Consider the following 17,841-nt stretch of genomic DNA (forward strand, 5'->3'; position numbering starts at 1 on the left):
CTCCCAAAGTGCTAGGATTACAGGCGTGAGCCACCGGGCCCGCCAGCCTCCTTTAGGAAGAAAACCAGATAGTCACTCCACTGTTAGAAACCTCTCAGTGGGGTTTTTCGAAATGAAAGTCTAACTCCTTGTCTCTTTCTGACCGTTTCCATGCTGAACTTCATCTTTCTAATGGCCCACTCCTCCAGGGGCCTGCCTGACGCCCAGGACGGCCCCTCGTCAATCACACAGGACGCTAATGGGCGCGGGATGAATCTGGGCGCCCAAAAGAGGACAAGTTGAAATGGATTTTTAAGGTACTTTAAACACATTTAAGAGAGAAAAGAAGGAATAAAAGGGACATGACAAGAACAGTGGGGCCTGTGGGCGCAGCACACGGTTTGGGGTCGGTCGTGGCTTGCGCGTCTGACCGCCCGGTCTCCCTCACCGCCTGCACTGCAGGCTGCGGGGGCCGGTCCAGTCCTCTGCACTGCAGGCTGCGGGGGCCTGTCCAGTCCTTTGCACTCCAGGTGCGGCGCTGGACAGCGGGAGCTCCAGCCACGGAGGCCGCTCCTTCAGGGAAGGATAGCCCGGGCTCCTCCGTGCCCCTAAACCCTGCAGACCACGAAGTGAACCCGGGTTGGAACCAGGTGCAAAACCCCCAGCCCTCCGGCGCTCGGGCTCCAGAGCCAACTCGGAATCCCCGCCCCTAACGCTACTCGCCAATCAGCGGCGGTTGAGAAATCCGTGCCCGCCCCCTGGCCGCGCCCTCTGCCAATGAGCGAGGTCCGAGAGGCCCGTCACCCAGCCCAGTCCCGACCGGCGCACGCCGCTGTTCGCGTGTCTGGTTCCAAATAAAGTTTTTCGCGACTTTGAATTTTTTTTTTAAAGCGCCCGCTGCTGTCTCGGCTGCCGCGGGCGAGAGCGGCCGAGTCCCCGCCCCGCCACTTCCGGTCCCGCCGCCGGGAGCCGGTGCGGCTGTGAGGGGCCGCGTCTCGCAGCAGCCGCCCGGGCCGGGCATGGTGTTGGGCGCCGGGCCCGCCTCGCCTGTCTCGGGGAGCCCAGGTGAGGAGCGACCGTGCGGCTCTGCGGCGGGGCGAGGTGCGGCCGCCGGTGCACGGGCTGGCCTGCGGGCCGGGCGGAGGGCGCGGGCGGTGGCGGGGCCGCCTCAGGCCCGCCGGGTTCCTCACGCCGGGGGCCGGGCGGGCGCGGGCACCCGGACGCGAGGCCGAGCGGCGTGAATGGGAAGGGGCCGCGGGCCGCGAGCCGGGGGTCGGAGGCGGCGTCGGCGGCCGGGGCGCTGGCCTCGCCCGGCAGTGAGTGACCGCGGCGGCGGCGGCCGGGGGGACGGCCCGCGCCGAGCACCTGGTGTGAACCAGGCCCTGGGCCGAGCGTGGCACAGACCTGGCCGCGCTCACGCCCCACTCGCGGGATCGGCTGCCTGCCTTGTACGGAGGAAGCGGGGCGTCCAGCGCCTGGCCAAGGTCACCGGCCCGACGTGGCCGCAGAAAGCGGGACTGGACTCCCGATCGGGGCAGGAGTCGCGCTAGGCCGTGAGGAGCGGGGGAGGTGAGGGGAGTGACAACTCGCGCCGGGTCCTCGTACCTGCAGCGGGAAGAGTAAGTATGGACGCTTACCTACAATTGGGGGCGGCCAGGCTAGTTTGGAAAATTTTTACCACAGCAAAGGAGACGAGGAAGGAAGGGCATCTTGGAACAATTAGTGCAGCAGAGCCTTGGTTCCAGACCTAGTTCTGCTGGTGTGTCATCTTGGGTGTGGCCTTCCCCTCCCTGGGCTCAGTTTCCTCATCTGTCACAGGAGAGAATTGGGCCCCCCCACTCTGCATTCCCGACCGCCTGGAAGTGGGGGCAGGATGGGTTGGAATAGCCAGAGAAAGCTGCTTGGAGGAGGAGATGTTGGGATGTAGGTAGGAATCTTCCCCTTAAGGAAGGGGTAGGATTCGTTTGTGAAGGGAAGGAGGGCATTCTAGACCTGGGTATCTGACTGAATAGAAGCTTCTGGAAATGAACAGGGTGTTGTGAAGGAACAAAGAGGAAACTGGCCTGCCTGGTGCAGAGGAATCCTGGCTGAGGAGTGAGATGAAGGCAAGGGGGAGCATAGAGGTGGGCGAGAGAGAGATTGAGAGACAGAATCACACCAAGCTTAGTGCTGTGGGGCTTGAGGACCCCCCACCTGGACATACCTGCCTTTCAGGTAGTAGGCAGTGCAGGAAGGGGCAGGTTTACTGCTGAACGTAAAAGGGGCTGGGCTCCAAAGATGGTCGGTCAACCAGCGTACTCCTGTGCCGAGCGGGAGGTTCCTGGGCACTGGCATTCTGTAGAAGAGTGGGATGTGGACTTTGTTGTGCCCTGATCGGGGCCCCTTTGGCTGGGGAAGTTGAGTGTACCCTAGTGACCCGCAGTCCCATCCTTTATGCTTGGATTGAGACGTCTCCATTCGGAAGGAATTGTAAATAAGTAGCCCCCTCACCTTGAGCTGACTGGCCCCTGGTGTCCCTGCACAAGTGACATGGCCTGGTTTTGCCATTGCTTGCAGGGATGCTGAGTAAATATCACTTGATGGCACTAGTAAGTTGCACACCAGATGCTCTTCTCCGGGCTGTCTGAAAGCAGGTCCCACCCAGAGGAGGAACCTAACTGGGCCAATTACAACTTGTGGAATTTAGAAACTGAGAATGCTGTTCACAACAGCTGATCTGTTACCGAACTGCTGCCTTAGAACGTAATTTGCAGGAAAGAGGAAGTTTTGTTTTAAACCAGATCTTCAAGAGTTGAAGCATATTGAAGAAGGAAAAGAATTCTGAAGCAACTGCAGGTATTCAGCTAGCCTCTTGACAGTTTGAAGACTTACTTTTTGATAGAATCCTTTGGTTTAAATTTAATTTTACAGCTATGGCAACATTCCCAAATTAGGCCTTGGGTTTATCCTTAAAGTGGCGTGTGAAAATGATACACACGATAGAAAAATAGATGGTCACTATATTAGATTTCTTAGAATGTTAGGGAAGTACATTTTTTATTACTTTCTATGGAAAACAAAGCACCAGTGTTACATTCTTTTATATCTTGCAAGTCACAGACTTGAAGATAGTAAACCAGCAATCTGACTCTTCCAGTGGAATTGAATATTGGAGCATCTTCTGCCCACAGAGAAGACTTCATCGTGGCGTGATTGGGGGTATAAAAGCGTTAAGCGTAGCCTGCGGGCTGTAGTGGTGCGGAAGAGTTTCTTGGTGGTTGGCCTTTGAGTGCATGAAGGATCTCTCTCCCCAGGCTTCCCTGAGCCTCCTTCAGTGCAGGTTCTCGGGGAGCTGCGTGTGGCCCTGGTGCTTGCTGTTCTGTGGGACTCTTCATTCTGACTTTCCTAGGTTACTGCCTGCTGAACTCATGTTCAAGCATGTTGTGCTTTTATTTTTCACTCTTTGCTTCATTTGCATTCCCAAGGTCAGCCAGAGACCTGGTAGTCCTTGTGTAGGGCATCTGGTGCGTCCAGCTGACCCCCAGGTGATGGATGGATGCACGTCTTGGTCCATTGTTGGGTGACTCTGACGATGTGGCAGGACTGATGTGCTCGAGTCTGCACACGGGGCAGCAGACTTGGCTGGGAAGGGAGACACTGTTCCATGACAAGGAATCCTTGTGAGGGATTTTTGACAAGATCATTCCAGGTAGGGGCTGAAGCAGGAGAGCTTGGCTCTAGATGGTGCTGCTGTCTGTGGTAGCTAAAGCCCCTACAGGTGTTTGTGACTATTTGCCTGTGAAGTAACTTCATCAGCTGAACCCAGCTGCTTTGCCCTGGGCGAAGCTGTGAAGATGTGCTCTTATGGAGGGCCACCTGAGGAGATGGCACAGTAGCGTAACAATGAAGAAACTAATGTTGGTTTATTTTCACATTTTTGTCAACTTTATTGAGGCGTAATTGAAATACACTAAATTGCCCATATTTAAATTGTGTAATTGATCAGTCTGAAACCATGACCACACTCGAGATAAAAACATTTCCTGCCCGGCATGGTGGCTCACGTCTGTAGTCCCAGCACTTTGGGAGGCTGAGGCAGGTGGATTGCTTCAGCTCAGGAATTCAAGACCAGCCCGGGTAACATGGTGAAACCCTGTCTCTACAAAAAAAATTAAAATTAGCTGGGCATGATGGTGCCTGCCTGTAGTCCCAGCTGCTTTAGGAGGTGGAGGGTGCTGAGGTGGGAGGATCTCTTGAACCTGGGAGTTTGAGCCTGCACTGAGCTCAAGTCACGCCACTGCACTCCAGCCTGGGCTACAGAGCAAGACCTGTCTCAACAAACAAACAAAAAACATTTTTGTCATCCACAAGAGGGAAACTAGTGTGTCTGTGGTGACAGCTTCTAGCAGCTGAGTGGCTTTGGGCAGCCTACCTTCTGGGCCTCTGTTGTCCTGGGGTCCACATGTTAAAATGGAATGGGAGTGGGAGAAGTCCATTCCAACTTTGCAATTCTAAGAGCTTATGACCGTGAAAGTGCAGAGCTGTCTTTGAAACCTTTAGACCAGTGCTTCTTAAGGGGTTTAGGGTATGTGTATGTCCATGTCCTCTAGTGGAAAAGACTATGCAGTTCAGAAGATCGTATTCTATGTATTGTTTTCGTTTTGAAAAAAATTCTTTAAATTTTTTTATTTTTTGAGATGCGGTTTCACTCTTGTTGCCCAGGCTAGAGTGCAATGGCACGATCACTGCAACCTCCACCTCCCGGGTTCAACCTATTCTTCTGCCTCAGCCTCCTGAGTAGCTGGGATTTACAGGCACCCGCCACCATGCTGAGCTAATTTTTTTTGGTATTTTTAGTGGAGATGGGGTTTTGCCATGTTGGGCAGGCTGGTCTAGAACTCCTGACCTCAGGTGACCCACCTGCCTCGGCCTACCGAAGTGCTGGGATTACAGGCATGAGCCACCATGCCTGACCTGTACTGTTTTCATGGTACAAACAATAGAAAATAAAATCTGACAGCATTTAGGGGATATGCAGAAGATGGTGTGAGAAACTGTGTAAGAGACCTGGGTGAAAAATGGTTTCAAATGCCAATGAGGAACGGAGTATTCTTATTTGACTTTCAGGATCTTAGCCTCAACCTAAAATTTCTGTGCTTAGGTCAAGCTTTTCACATGGAATTTTTAGATCATTTTCTGTTGAAACGATCAGAGTGGTATTGAAATAAAATGATATGAAAGCAACAAAGGAAATTATGGAAATATTGAACTGGTGACAATTTATTTTATTTTATTTTATTTTATTTTTTTGAGTCTCACTCTGTTGCCAGGCTGGAGTGCAGTGGTGCAATCTTAGCTCACTGCAACCTCTGCCTCCCGGGTTCAAGGGATTCTCCTGCCTCAGCCTCCCAAGTAGCTGGGACTACAGGTGTGGGCCACCACGCCCGGCTAATTTTTTTGTATTTTAGTAGAAACGGGGTTTCACCATGTTGGCCAGGGTGGTCTCGGTCTCCTGGCCTCATAATCCACCTGTCTCGTTCCCCTAAAGTGTTGGGATTACAGGCATGAGCCACAGCACCTGGCCCTGGTGACAAATATTTGTCCTCAGTCAAAAGAAGTTCCAGTGACCCTCTCTGACCATGGCAAGGAGGACGATTAATGTCAGTTTATGTTAGAAACAGAAGGCAGAGTCTAGAGGATAGTTACTTTGTTATAATTAGTGGGATCATAATGTAAGCTGTGGACTTTGAGTTATAATGTGTTAATGTGGGTTCATTAATTGTAACAAATGTACCCTCTGGTGGGAGATGTTGGTAATAGGGGAAGGATGTGCATGTGTTGGGGCAGGGGGCGTATGGGAAATCTCTGTACCTTCCTGTTAATTTTACTGTATACTTAAAACTGCCATTAAAAAATAAAATCTTAAACAAATTGTGGCATTTCTTCAACCGTCTCCCAGATAGCAAGGGGCATCACCTGTGTTTGGTCTTTGTTGTCCCTACCAGTGAGCTTGCAGCAGGGGAACCTGCAACACAGATGGGGTGGAAGCCACCAATGAACATAATCTACTTTGGGACATTAATTTTAATTTAGTCTTGATGTTGAAATTGCCAAAAAATATAAATAAAACACAAATGTAAGTAAATGCAACACAGCATGAATAAATGAGAAGATGCTTATTAAGGCTCTATCCACACCTTTATTAAAAGAGAGCAAAGAGTGGTGCTCCTCTTCCACCAGAGGCTGTGCTGCTTCAGTTGGTGATGGGCCAGAACCTGGGACCGTACCATGTGTGTGCATGATCCCCTGCAGCAGGGAAGGGCCGACTTACCAGTGGGCAGTAATGGACTCATGTGGAACCCATTGGTGAGGGCATGCTGGTTGAGAAACTGTGGAGGCCACCCTAGACCTTGTGTTCCACGGGAGCTTTGTCACAACTGCATCCCAGGGCCTGGCACCCAGTGAGTGTGAAATGCATGACTCTTTTTAATTTTAATTTTAATTTTTTTTTTGAGACAGGGTCTTGCTGTGTCACACAGGCTGGAGTGCAGTGGCACAATCACGGCTCACGGTATCCCCAATCTCCCAGGCTCAAGGGATCCTCCTACCTCAGCTTCCCGAGTAGCTGAGACTACAGGCACACACCACCACTCCTGGCTAATTTTTTTGTATTTTTTGTAGAGACAGGGTTTTGCCATGTCGCCCAGCCTGGTCTTGAGCTCTTAGGCTCAAGCAATCCTCCTACCTTGGCCTCCCAAAGTGCTGGGATTATAGTTGTGAGCCACCGTGCCCAGCCATGACTCTCTTTTTTAAAAAATGTTAATTCATAATTTTAAAAGTTAGGCTTATAGAGGATGGCATAGAGCTTCTCAAATGTATTATGAAGGAATCCAATCTTATTAATGTGTACAAATTTTTTCCATAACTAAATCGTGGGAAAAAATCAAAATACAAAAGCACCTATACATTTTTCTCAGTGTCTAATTAGTCTCTGGAGACCTGGTCCTTAACCCTGCTTTCATTGCTGTCTTTCAGGGTAAAGGCAGCAGTAATGCTAACGCTAGCAAGTAAACTGAAGCGTGACGATGGTCTCAAAGGGTCCCGGACGGCAGCCACAGCGTCCGACTCGACTCGGAGGGTTTCTGTGAGAGACAAATTGCTTGTTAAAGGTAATGATCATTCGTGTGAACTGTTTTTATATCCTATAACAAAAGGAAGTTTGACTGGAGAGTCTTTGGGGATATAAAGCAACCTACTGCTGAATAGAAATACCTGTTTAAAAGATTTTAAAATATAATTGCTTATCTCTTATAGTGAAGGACATTGTACCACGCAGGTGATATGAGCACACTGTTGCAAGGAGATGGTATTAGAAACTGCAGTGTGTCTTATACACTTGGGATGTTCTTTGTCACGTCTGCCAAAATGCTAGCAGAAAGAATAAGGTGCTGAGAGTCAGCAAAGCCTAAGACTGGTTTCAGAGCTGCCATTATCTTCCTTTCTTTCTGATTCTCAGCACCATAGTTTCTGCTCTGTAAAGGGGAAGGAGTCAAATTTTGTAATCTCTTAGGATATTTTCCTGTTTTATTCAGGTCAAAGCCTACGGCGAATCTTGTGAAAAATTAGTTCTCTTCACGGAATTAATAACATATAGTGTTCTAGAGTTTTCGTGACTTCTGCTATCCATGTTGGTGAGGAGAAACTTTATCCTTGGAGAAGGGTTGGTAAAATGTATGAGAGTATGCGTGCATGCAGATATGCATTCATTTGTATGTTTGAGCATAAATTTTGCATTTATTCATTTAGCAAACTCTTAAAATTTTCAAGTGCTTTGAAGTCGGTTTCTTGGGGGTCATAAGACCTATAAAAGATGAAGAAACAGTTGCAACCTTTAAGGAGATTATAATTTGCTTAATTATAATAAAGTTAACTTTGTATTTTATTTATTTATTTTTTTGAGACAGAGTCTCACTCTCGCCCAGGCTGGAGTGCGGTGGCACAATCTTGGCTCACTGCAACCTCCACCTCCTGGGTTCAAGCAATTCTCCTGCCTCAGCCTCCTGAGTAGCGGAGATTACAGGCACCCGCCACCACGCCCAGCTAATTTTTTTTTTTTTTTTGAGATGGAATTTCGCTCTTGTTGTCCAGGCTAGAGTGCAGTGGTGTGATCTTGGCTCATCACAACCTCCGCCTCCCGGGTTCAAGCAATTCTCCTGCCTCAGCCTCTCGAGTACCAAGCAATTTTCCTGCCTCAGACTCTCGAGTAGCTGGGATTACAGGCATGCGCTACTACACCTGGCTAATTTTATATTCTTTGTAGAGATGGGGTTTCTCCATGTTGATCAGGCTGGTCTTGAACTCCCCACCTCAGGTGATTTGTTCGCTTTGGCCTCCCAAAGTGCTGGGATTACAGGCGTGAGCCACTACGCCTGGCCAAATTTTTGGGTTTTGTTTTTGTTTTTTTTGAGATGGAGTCTCGCTCTGTCACCCAGGCTGGAGTGCAGTGGTGCAATCATGGCTAACTGCAACCTCTGCCCCCAGGGTTCAAGTGATTCTCCTGCCTCAGCCTCCGTAGTAGCTGGGATTACAGGCGCCTGCCACCACGCCCAGCTAATTTTTTGTATTTTTAGTAGAGATGGGGTTTCGCCACGTTGGCCAGGCTGGTCTCAAACTCCTGACCTCAGGTGATCCACCCGCCTTGGCCTCCCAAAGTGCTAGGATTACAAGCATGAGCCACCATGCCCAGCCATTTTTGTATTCTTAATAGAGACGAGGTTTCACCATGTTAGCCAGGCTAGTCTTGAACTCCTGACCTCAGATAATCCACCTGCCTCGGCCTCCCAAAGTGCTAGGATTGCAAGTGTGAGCCACTGTGCCCGGCCATAAATGGAGACAGGGTTTCACCATGTTAGCCAGGCTAGTCTTGAACTCCTGACCTCAGGTGAGCCACCCGCCTCTGCCTCCCAAAGTGCTGGGATTACAGACGTGAGCCACTGTGCCTGGCCTTACTTTATCACAAGTGTTTACATTTCTTTAAATTTTTTTTTTTTTTTGAGACAGACTCTTACTCTATCACCAGCCTGGAGTGCGGTGGCGTAATCATGGCTCACTGCAGCTTCAGCCTTCTGGGCTCAGGTGATCCTGTCACCTCAGCCTCCTGAGTAGTTGGGACTACAAGCGTGCACTACCATGCTTAGCTAGTCTTTTTATTTTTTATTTTTTTGTAGAGATGGGGTTTCATTATGTTGCCCAGGCTAGTCTTGAACTCCTGGGCTCAAGTGATCCACGCACCTCGGCCTTCCCAAAGTGTTGGGATTACAGGTGTGAGCCACTGCACCCGTCAAGTGTTTACATTTCTTACGTGTAGAGCAGCTAGAAAGCAAAGGGTTGATTAGTGTATTCGAACTCCCTGTTTTCATGTTGTATTAGGTTGACAACATGGAGATTGCGGGCATTTACGTGTCCTGAAGAATCTAACAGCAGAAGAGCTGGTGTATGTAAATGTGCTGTGCTTGGCCTTCCCAGACACAAATCACTGTTAAACTGGGGAAGGAATGGGAACTGTGAGGGCACTGGGTTTGTGGGGACTTAACAGTGTCTTCTTTTTCTTTTTTAAGACAGAATGCAGTGGCACGATCTCGGCCCACTGCAACCTTCACCTCCTGGGTTCAAGCGATTCTCATGCCTCAGCCTCCTGATTAGCTGGAATTACAGGCACACACCACCACGCCCAGCCAATTTTTGTATTTTTAGTAGAGACGGGGTTTCAACATGTTGGCCAGGCTGGTCTCAAACTCCTGACCTCAAGTGATTGCCTGCCTTGACCTCCCAAAGTGCTGGACTAACAGGCATGAGCCACTGTGCCTGGCCTGTATTCTTTTTCTTACTCTCCTTCTGCCCCTGAGTTTGGACTTAGTTTTGGATTATCCAGCCTGATGATTGGTTGAAAGTGGAGTGAGAATGGTATTTCACATTTTGGCCTTACCTACTAAGCCTGGGAGAACAGTAGATTGTATTCAGCGTCTGTTGTGCTGGAGGCTTTACCCTAAGAGGCCCAGAGGGCGGGGCAAGAGCTGGAGCACCTTACTTGGGTGTGCCTGATAGGACTTGAGTGTCTTCTCAGATTCTGGGCTCCATCTGCAGCACAAGCCAGGAAAATGGTGTGTTGTTGCTGTACTTGGAGTAGACAGTGAGTGCTTCAGTGCCTGAGGAGCTGCAGCAAGGAGGGCCTGGATGTCAGCTGAGGAGGAGTGGGTAGAAGGTGACAAACAGACTGTCCCATCTTCTTTACCCAATCATTGTCATGGTTAATAGTAGCTAATAGGAGCTTTTGTATACTGAGCACTTAGGGCCAGGCCCTCTGTTGGGCACCTTCTTAGTTCATTTGTGCTGCTGTAACAAAATGCCACAGATTGGGTAATTTATAAACAATAGAGTTTTGGAGGCTGGGAAGTCCAGGATCCTAGTAGGATTGGTATCTAGTACAGGTAGTTCTCTGCTTCAAAGATAGCACCTTGTTGCTGTGTCTTCACATGGCAGAAGAGATGGAAGGGCAAAAAGGGCCTAAGCTAGTTTCCTCCTGCTCTTTTATAGGCCCTAATCCATTTATGCGGCAGAGCCCTGATGACAATCACTTCCCTAGAGGCCCCACCTCTTAATACTACCACAGTGGGGATTAAGCTTCAACATGAATTTTGGCCCCATTCGAGCCATAGTAGGCACTTAATGGGGTAATTCTTGTTTGACTTTTCAAAGCCTTGCCAGATTGATCCTTCATTTTACCCATAAACTGCTGAGACTCAGGTTAAGAAACTTGCCCAGTTTCCGGGTTTATTGCAGCAAGACAGCCAGACCCACATACTGGGGTAGGACAGGCTCTGCGGGGGCAGATGCGACAAGCAGAAACCAAAGTAGCAGAATAGAAGTGCAAATCCACAGAAAAGAGAGTTCAAGGAGGCTCTGCGTCTCCATGTCTCCTGCCCTGCTCAGGAACTCACCCTGGAGCTCTCTGCTGGCTCCAGGGCCTGACAGAGCCCACTAAGACCTACCAACCTGGGCGCCCCTCCAGCTCCAAGGAAGGAAATATCTTTGGCTGGGTTGACAGGGCCCAGCTGAGGTTCTCTGACCTTGTGCAACCCATCAAGAACAAGAAGGGTCTCACAAGGAGAAGGGTCTCACAAGGAGAGGTGCAGAGCCAACGCTTGAGGCTACCATTTCCATCCTCCCCAGGCACTGGTAGCAATTAAGTTTCAGAGTCCAAAGCACTGGCGATAAATGGCAGTAGAACTCAGTGTAACCTCCCCTCTCGTGGCCTTTCCTTCCACTCACCTCAGGGGCTGCAGGCCAGGCTGAGTGGTGAGTAGTTTGGGCTTGTGGTGGAGTTTGTGAGGTGAGCGTAAAGAGAAGGGTGGGCCTGATCTGAGAGAGGTGGCTGTACACACAAAGTGCAACAAGAGTGCCTGATGGTTCATGCTTGTGGGGTCCGCCCCTAGAGTGCTCCTTTGTTTAGCTTGCTTTGTGGGTGGCTTGTTGACCCTGGTGGCAGTCTGGCCTTCTATCCTCTGGGGAGTTATGGCGGAAGTGGTGCTGTGGAGGCTGCTGTGGCTGTTGGAGGGCATGGCAAGGCACTTTGAGGGGTGATAAAGTGAGAATCCTTTCCAGGTGAAATCCAAACTCCCTTTTGGGACTTTGAGAAAAGTAGAGTGTTGGAGTTCAGAAAGATTACTATAGTCAGAACTGTCATCTGGTACTGTGGCTTGTGTAAGGGTGTTATTCACAAGCATCCATAGGTGGTAGAAAATTGTATCAATATGTCTGGGACTTTATGCCATAGGCTGGGTTTCCTGAAGAGGCGGTAGGGAGTTTGTCATGCAGGATCCTTACTAAGGGGTACCTTTGGGACAACACCTGTGGGGTAGGCGAGGGAAGCAACAGCAGGCAGAGGGAGACTCAAGCAGCAAGGAAGGCCCCACGCCAGCCTCTGCTTTGGAGCAAGAGCAAGCGCAAGCACAAGCACAGCCCTTCAGAGCTGTCCCCAGTCTGGTGAGATAGTCAGGTTTTCCTGCTCTGCAACTGTCATTCGTTAGATGAGGGTTGCCTGGGACAGGTGTGGTGTGGAGTGCAGGTCTGTGCAGCCACCAAATCCCTGAAAGGGCTGATTGCTGAAGGCTGCCTGCCCACAGCCCTCACTGAGGGGATCTGGGTGCTGCTGCATCACAGCGCCTGGCTCATTGCCTTGCTCACCTGTGATGTGGGCTCTGATGTGGTGCAGATGGCAGTAGGGCTGAGCTTATAGGAGGCAGGAGCTTGTCCCTGGGGAGGGGTGCGAGGAAGGACCAGTGGTATCTGCACAACAGAGGCCCCTTCTTTTTCTTGGAAGAGTGAGCCCAGTTTTGAACAGTGATGGGATGCCAGAGTCAGCTCTCCTGGCTCGATTCCAGGTCTCTGGAAACACGTGGCCTGCTTTGGAGTGGCCGGCCATGGGGAGGCCTCCAGATGGCCGCAAGGGCTCCCCCCTCAGCCACACCCACATTTCCTCAGCATCCTCAGTCCAGTTCTGAGGGCACCCTCTGGGCTGGAGCTGGAGTGATGCTTGTAGCTGCATTGCCTGGAGGGTGTAGAATGTTGAGTGTTTTGGGCTGCTGTCTCTCCTGACTCCAGAAGCTGGGGTCACTGAGGAGAGAGAGTCAGATCTGCATTTGAGCTGGCCCTGACTTGGGTCCAGGCCTGACTGGAGGGCTGGCCATTGCCAGTGTTGTTGTTGGCATTCCCTGTGAACCTCTGTGTGACTGAGTCCATCAGGGTCTGAGTCCATGGTGCTCCCTACCCCCCAAACACCCCTCAGGGCAGAATTAATTGCTTTCTTATCTGTCTGAAGTTTGGCACTGTTTCCATCTAATAGCTCAATGCCTGTCTGTCTCCCTGTTCTTTCACTTGTTCACCCAACATGCATTGTAGTGCCAGCATACAGTTAGTGACCCCCAAAGACCTCAAGGGTCTCCAGGAGGTCTGACAGGACCCTTTGCCTGTGTCAGTCTTTGTTAAATGTGGGGATTTGGAATTGAGCCATTTCAGGGTCAAGTCTGGAGTTAGGGGAGCTAAAGGGGGTTGATTCTGTGCGTACCCCTTGTCCCAATCAGCCCCTGAGTCCCAGGTGGTTTCTAACCTTCTCTTGTTTTGGCTGATGGGAGCTGGGGCAGTGGGAGGGTCTGGCTGCCCATCTGCCTGAGCTTCCCAGTGTCTAGGATGCAGGGGCCTCCCTCTGTGAAAGTGCCTGTGTCTGCCTGAGCAGTCCAGTCACAGGTGGGACCCCTCACCTTCCTATATGAGGTCTGCCACATGTCCCCATTTCAGTGTTGGGGGAGAAAGAGAAGCATTTACTATTTTCTGGAACCACTGTCTCCAGCGTGTCCTGGCGCGGAAGTCTAGCAGGGCGGGCTCAGGGTGTGGCATGCCACATTGTCAGGGTAGTCACAGCATTTAGCAGTGTGTGCAGCTGGGAGGTTCTGTGCTACAATACATATTTTAAAAACTAGAGCAGTGGCCCAAGGGGAGGATGTAAGGCAGTTGGCCACAGGCTGACCTTTAGATGCTTTGTTGGAGGGTTAAATGCCAGTGGAGCTGCCCCGGGAAACTTGGCAGCCCCTCGGGTGTACCACATAGCCCACTGGGCAGGGAGGACCCTGCGGAAGCATAGATGAGGGCTCAAGTTGACATCATCTGCATTTGTGTTCAAAGTAAGTGGTAGGAGACCTGTGGGCTCCATTCTTAGTGATACCAGGCTCTGCTACAGGGGCTGTGACTGCTTTTCAGAGCTACAGCCTTGCTCCTCCAGAGCCTGGAGGGGACCATGAGCACTGTGGGCCTGCACTCTATAGTGTGAGGCCTCAGCCCTGGTGGTGCTCTCTCTGGAGGGGCTGAGGCCCTGTGTGTGAGTCGAGTGTCTCCCAGATGTGAGGCATGCAGAAAAGGTGGATTTGAGGATTTTAATGCATAAAGGCAGTGGGAAGCTAAGACATAAAGTTCTAGTTCTAGAAATCTGTGAGGCAGTGCTTCAGGTTTAAGGAAGTAATCAGGTCACCTGGAAAGTGGCAGCTGTCTCTACCTAGGTTGAAGGGCTCGGCAGCTCTGCCTAGTGTTGTCTGATGGGGCTTGGAGCTGGCTTTTGCCAAGAGTCATCTGCCTGTGTGACCAGCCTTTTGTCTTTGTCAGCTTGGGCTGCTGTAACAAAGGACCATAGATGGTTTGGCCTAAACAATAGGCATGTGTTTCCCTTCTGGAGGCTGGAAGGCCACCTTCAAGTTCCTGATGAGAGCTCTCTTCCTGGCTTGCAGATGGCCTCTTCCTGGCTGTGTCTTCACGTGCAGGAGAGAAGGGGAGCTCTGGTCCCTCTTTGTTTTTTGTTTTTGTTTTTTTTTAATAACAGCATGAATCCCATCACGAGGCCTCCACCTCCATGATCTGATCTAAACCTAATTACCTCCAAATACCATCACATTGGGGGTTAGAGCTTCAACATATGAATTTGGGGGTGGAGGGCATAAATTCAGTCCACAACGCCTTTGGAATGCCTCCTCAGTTCCCAGCTATGTGAAAAGAAACATTCTTGGGTCTTAGAGGAAACTCATAGCAGGGGCACTGCCACCCTGTAGGCAAGTATGCTTATGTGTCCCCCTTTTCCTGAGCACCCCATGAGTGCCCAGCCCCAGTGCCAGGTACTGAGCTCATAGGGCTTGGGCAGATTACATGGCCCCTGCCCACAGGGTATGCAGGGTCAGGGAGCAGGCGGCAAGGAGCCAGCAGGAGCCCTGTGTTAGGGCCAGGGCAGGAGAAGATGAGTACGTGCTGTGTGGGGGCCTCTGTGGTGATCAGGTGGATTTTGCAATCTGATATTTCAGTGTAGTCATGCTTCAAATGGGTCCTGTGGTTTGATCTTTAGTTAGAAAGGAAAAGAGTCTAATCTATCAGAAGGAAGTTATGCGGCCCCGGAATTGTGCAAGCTGTCAGCCAGGTGCCTCCCAGAAATGCCGGGTCACATCTTGAAATGGGCAAGACTTGAGCAGTTTTAAAAGTGTCTTCATTTCTCATTACCTTGTAGGTGGGTGGCGTTCTTCAGGTGGTGAGGGTGTACAGAGAAGGGCCACTGCTTTGCCCAGAGGCTGCCAAGCTTTGCTAATAGTCTTACTGCACCTTGACTCTAAGGTGATAACTGTTGATGTTAGTGAATTCTAATTTGCCCTCGTTGGAAGTGCAGCAAAACTTCTTACCATTTGTGACAACTCCCTGAGAGGAGCACTGTGGGAGCGTGCCTGGCTTATTTTCTGCCCTGGTGGAACTAAATGCCGAGCATCTTTATTGAAATCCTGTGCCCAGGACTGTAGTCCTTGCTTGCACTGTCTCTTGGACCAGAAGCCTGCGGGACTGTGACTGTGGTGGGATCACTGGTAGGCTGGGTCCAGGAGCTCCTTCAGCCCGCCCTCCTTCCGTGAGTGAATTGCACTCACCATGCAAATGCGAGCCTGATGCTCATCTTGGAATTTGAATTCTTTTTTTTTTTTTTTTTTTTTTTTTTTGAGACAGGGCCTTAGTCTGTCATCTAGGCTGGAGTGCAGTGGCACGATCTCAGCACACTGTAACCTCTGCCTCTTGGGCTCAAGTGATCCTCCCACTTCAGCCTCCTGAGTAGCTGGGAGTACAGGTGCATGCCACCATGCCTGACTAATTTTCGTATCTTTTGTAGAGACAAGGTTTTGCCACGTTGCCCAGGCTGGTCTCAAACTCCTGAGCTCATGCGATCTGCCCTTCTCAGCCTCCCAAAGTGCTGGAATTATAGGCATGAGCCACTGCGCCCAGCCCTGGGAGAGAATTTTAAAAATTCAGAGACCTAAGTTCTACCTGAAACTCTTGATATAATTGGTCAAGGTTAGGGCTGGGGCATTAGGAGTTTTAAAAGCTCAGCAGGTACTGGATTGTGGTAATGGATCCATAGCTCCGAAATGTACTACAATTTATTGAATCATTTACTTAAAATGGGTCTATTTTATTGTATGTAAATTGGTCCCTGACAAAGCTGTCAAATGTCAAACCAGCAAAACACTCCCCGAGTGGCGAATGTGCAGCCAGGGCTTCCATTCCTTTCTTTATCAGGTGTTGTCTGGCATCTTCCTGGCTGTCACTTTGCTGGCCCCTGAGTGCCTCTTGCTCCCACACCCCTATCCCCGTAGGAGAAGGGGCCTGGCTCTGTTGCCCATTTCTTCCCACTCCTCCGCCCTACCACATCACAGTCTTAGCACTGGCAGTGGCCTCACTCTTCATTGTCCATCTGTGCCCAGACCTCACCTCTTCCCTTGTCACTAGACTGTCCTCTTGAACCTTTTGCTTGTGTCATGCTGGCCCCTCTGCTTGCAATCCACAGTCGCTTACCATGCTGTCTGGACACATTTCTAAATTCCCGTAGGAAAAGCTGGATGACAGGAGTTATCACCCTCTACTGAGGTGGCTTGGGCCACTGCCAGAGTCATGCCAGGGAAAGCTGGATTCCAGTGGCCAGCATCAATCTCTCAAAAGAAGGGCCCTCAAGAACAGTTTCTTGTAAATTCTAATCAACAAAATATAAATAATATAGAATAAAATGTTAGTATTTGCTTTAAGATCAAGTTTAATTATATAGGTAACCCTTATTTAAAAGTGATCATTATGAACAACTCATTTGCTCTTCACCTGTGTAGGTCACACCTGTGAGATGTGACCAGTGTTGGGTGGTGTGGTCCGAGGTTCTGTTGTCTTCCTCCATCCTCTGCCTTTCCCATACATTGCTCTAAGGAAGGGCAAAGTCTGGCCCATTGGAAAGGCAGCTATGTATCAGTGTGGGCATGAGAAGAATAATGGTGAACCTTTCCTAGGATCACCATCATTATATTTTGTTAAGTAAATATATGTATATATTTTATGTTTTTGTAGTGACAGAGTCTCACTATGTTACCCAAGCTGATATGAAACTCCTGGCTTCAAGCGATCCTCCTGCCTTAGCCTCCCAAAGTGCTGGGATTACAGATGTGAGCCACCGCACCCAGTCAAGGGAATATTTTTTAATGTAGGGGCCACCACATAAGACTGCCAGGAAGATAGGCTACCAGGGTCGTATTTAGTCACAGAACTTGCTCTATTTCTAATCATGGCGAGTCGGTGAACTCTTTCTCCTCTTCTCCCCACACTCAGCTCCGCTGAAGAGATCTGTCCTTTCTCAGTGTGAGAAGGCTTGCCCTGGCCAGAGCATGTCCTGGCTCTGAGAGGGAGTGGCTGTGGGTGGGCCTCTCCCTTTCTCTAGCTCCTCCACTGTCTGTCTTCGCCTTTGGTGCCCATTCCATATACCTGGGCCCTAGAATGAGTGCATTTAATGGGCCACGTGCCACTACACAGGTGCTTAGTTGTAGCATATAAATAGCTGAGATCAGAGGCCTGCAGGTCTCCTGAGCCCTGAGCCTCAGAGTAGAGCCCTCAGCTAGCCTTTTCATTCCTCCACTCGGTGGTCAGCTTTGTGAGCATTCTGGCCTCCATTGCCCCTTCCCCTTGCCTCCTTTCCCCACTTCACTTCTTGAAGGAATTGTGCTGCAGCTATTTTGACCACACATTTGCGTCTTCACTTCGTACTCTGGGTTCCATCTCTTTTCCTGCTTTCCTGCTGTTTTGAATGCGAATCAGCAAGGTCTGATCCACTTCGAATGGCCTTTCCCCTTGGATACTCTGTGCTCTTTCACTGAATCACCACATTCCTGATGGCTGTCCTGCTTTTTGGCATGTTTCTCATCTGTAACTTTCCCTGTTCCTTGGCCATTGCTTTCTCCAAGGTCCTTTTTTCTCCCTTTTGTTGACCTTACCCAGTCT

The 17,841-nt window shown here is 50.1% G+C and overlaps 1 protein-coding gene across 10 annotated transcripts in view; it reads left to right on the forward strand.

Moving 5' to 3' along the window:
* The first annotated feature begins 858 nt into the window (after positions 1-858).
* The window catches only part of UBE2F (ubiquitin conjugating enzyme E2 F (putative)), a 75,518-nt gene continuing 58,535 nt past the window's right edge, over positions 859-17,841 (forward strand). For 5 of the 10 annotated variants that reach the window (XM_063595342.1, XM_034955454.3, XM_034955453.3 and 2 more), the window contains exons 1-2: positions 859-1,044; positions 6,994-7,127. In XM_063595342.1, coding sequence (XP_063451412.1) covers positions 7,010-7,127 — 118 coding nt within the window. In that variant the 5' untranslated portion in view covers positions 859-1,044; positions 6,994-7,009. Of the gene's footprint in view, positions 1,081-1,274; positions 1,599-2,667; positions 2,815-6,993; positions 7,128-17,841 lie in introns of those variants that run through there. The other 5 variants (XM_063595343.1, XM_055109268.2, XM_034955451.3 and 2 more) reach the window with 5 other exon arrangements.

Source organism: Pan paniscus, chromosome 13 (genome assembly GCF_029289425.2).
Source record: "Pan paniscus chromosome 13, NHGRI_mPanPan1-v2.0_pri, whole genome shotgun sequence".
NCBI classification, from domain to species: domain Eukaryota; kingdom Metazoa; phylum Chordata; class Mammalia; order Primates; family Hominidae; genus Pan; species Pan paniscus.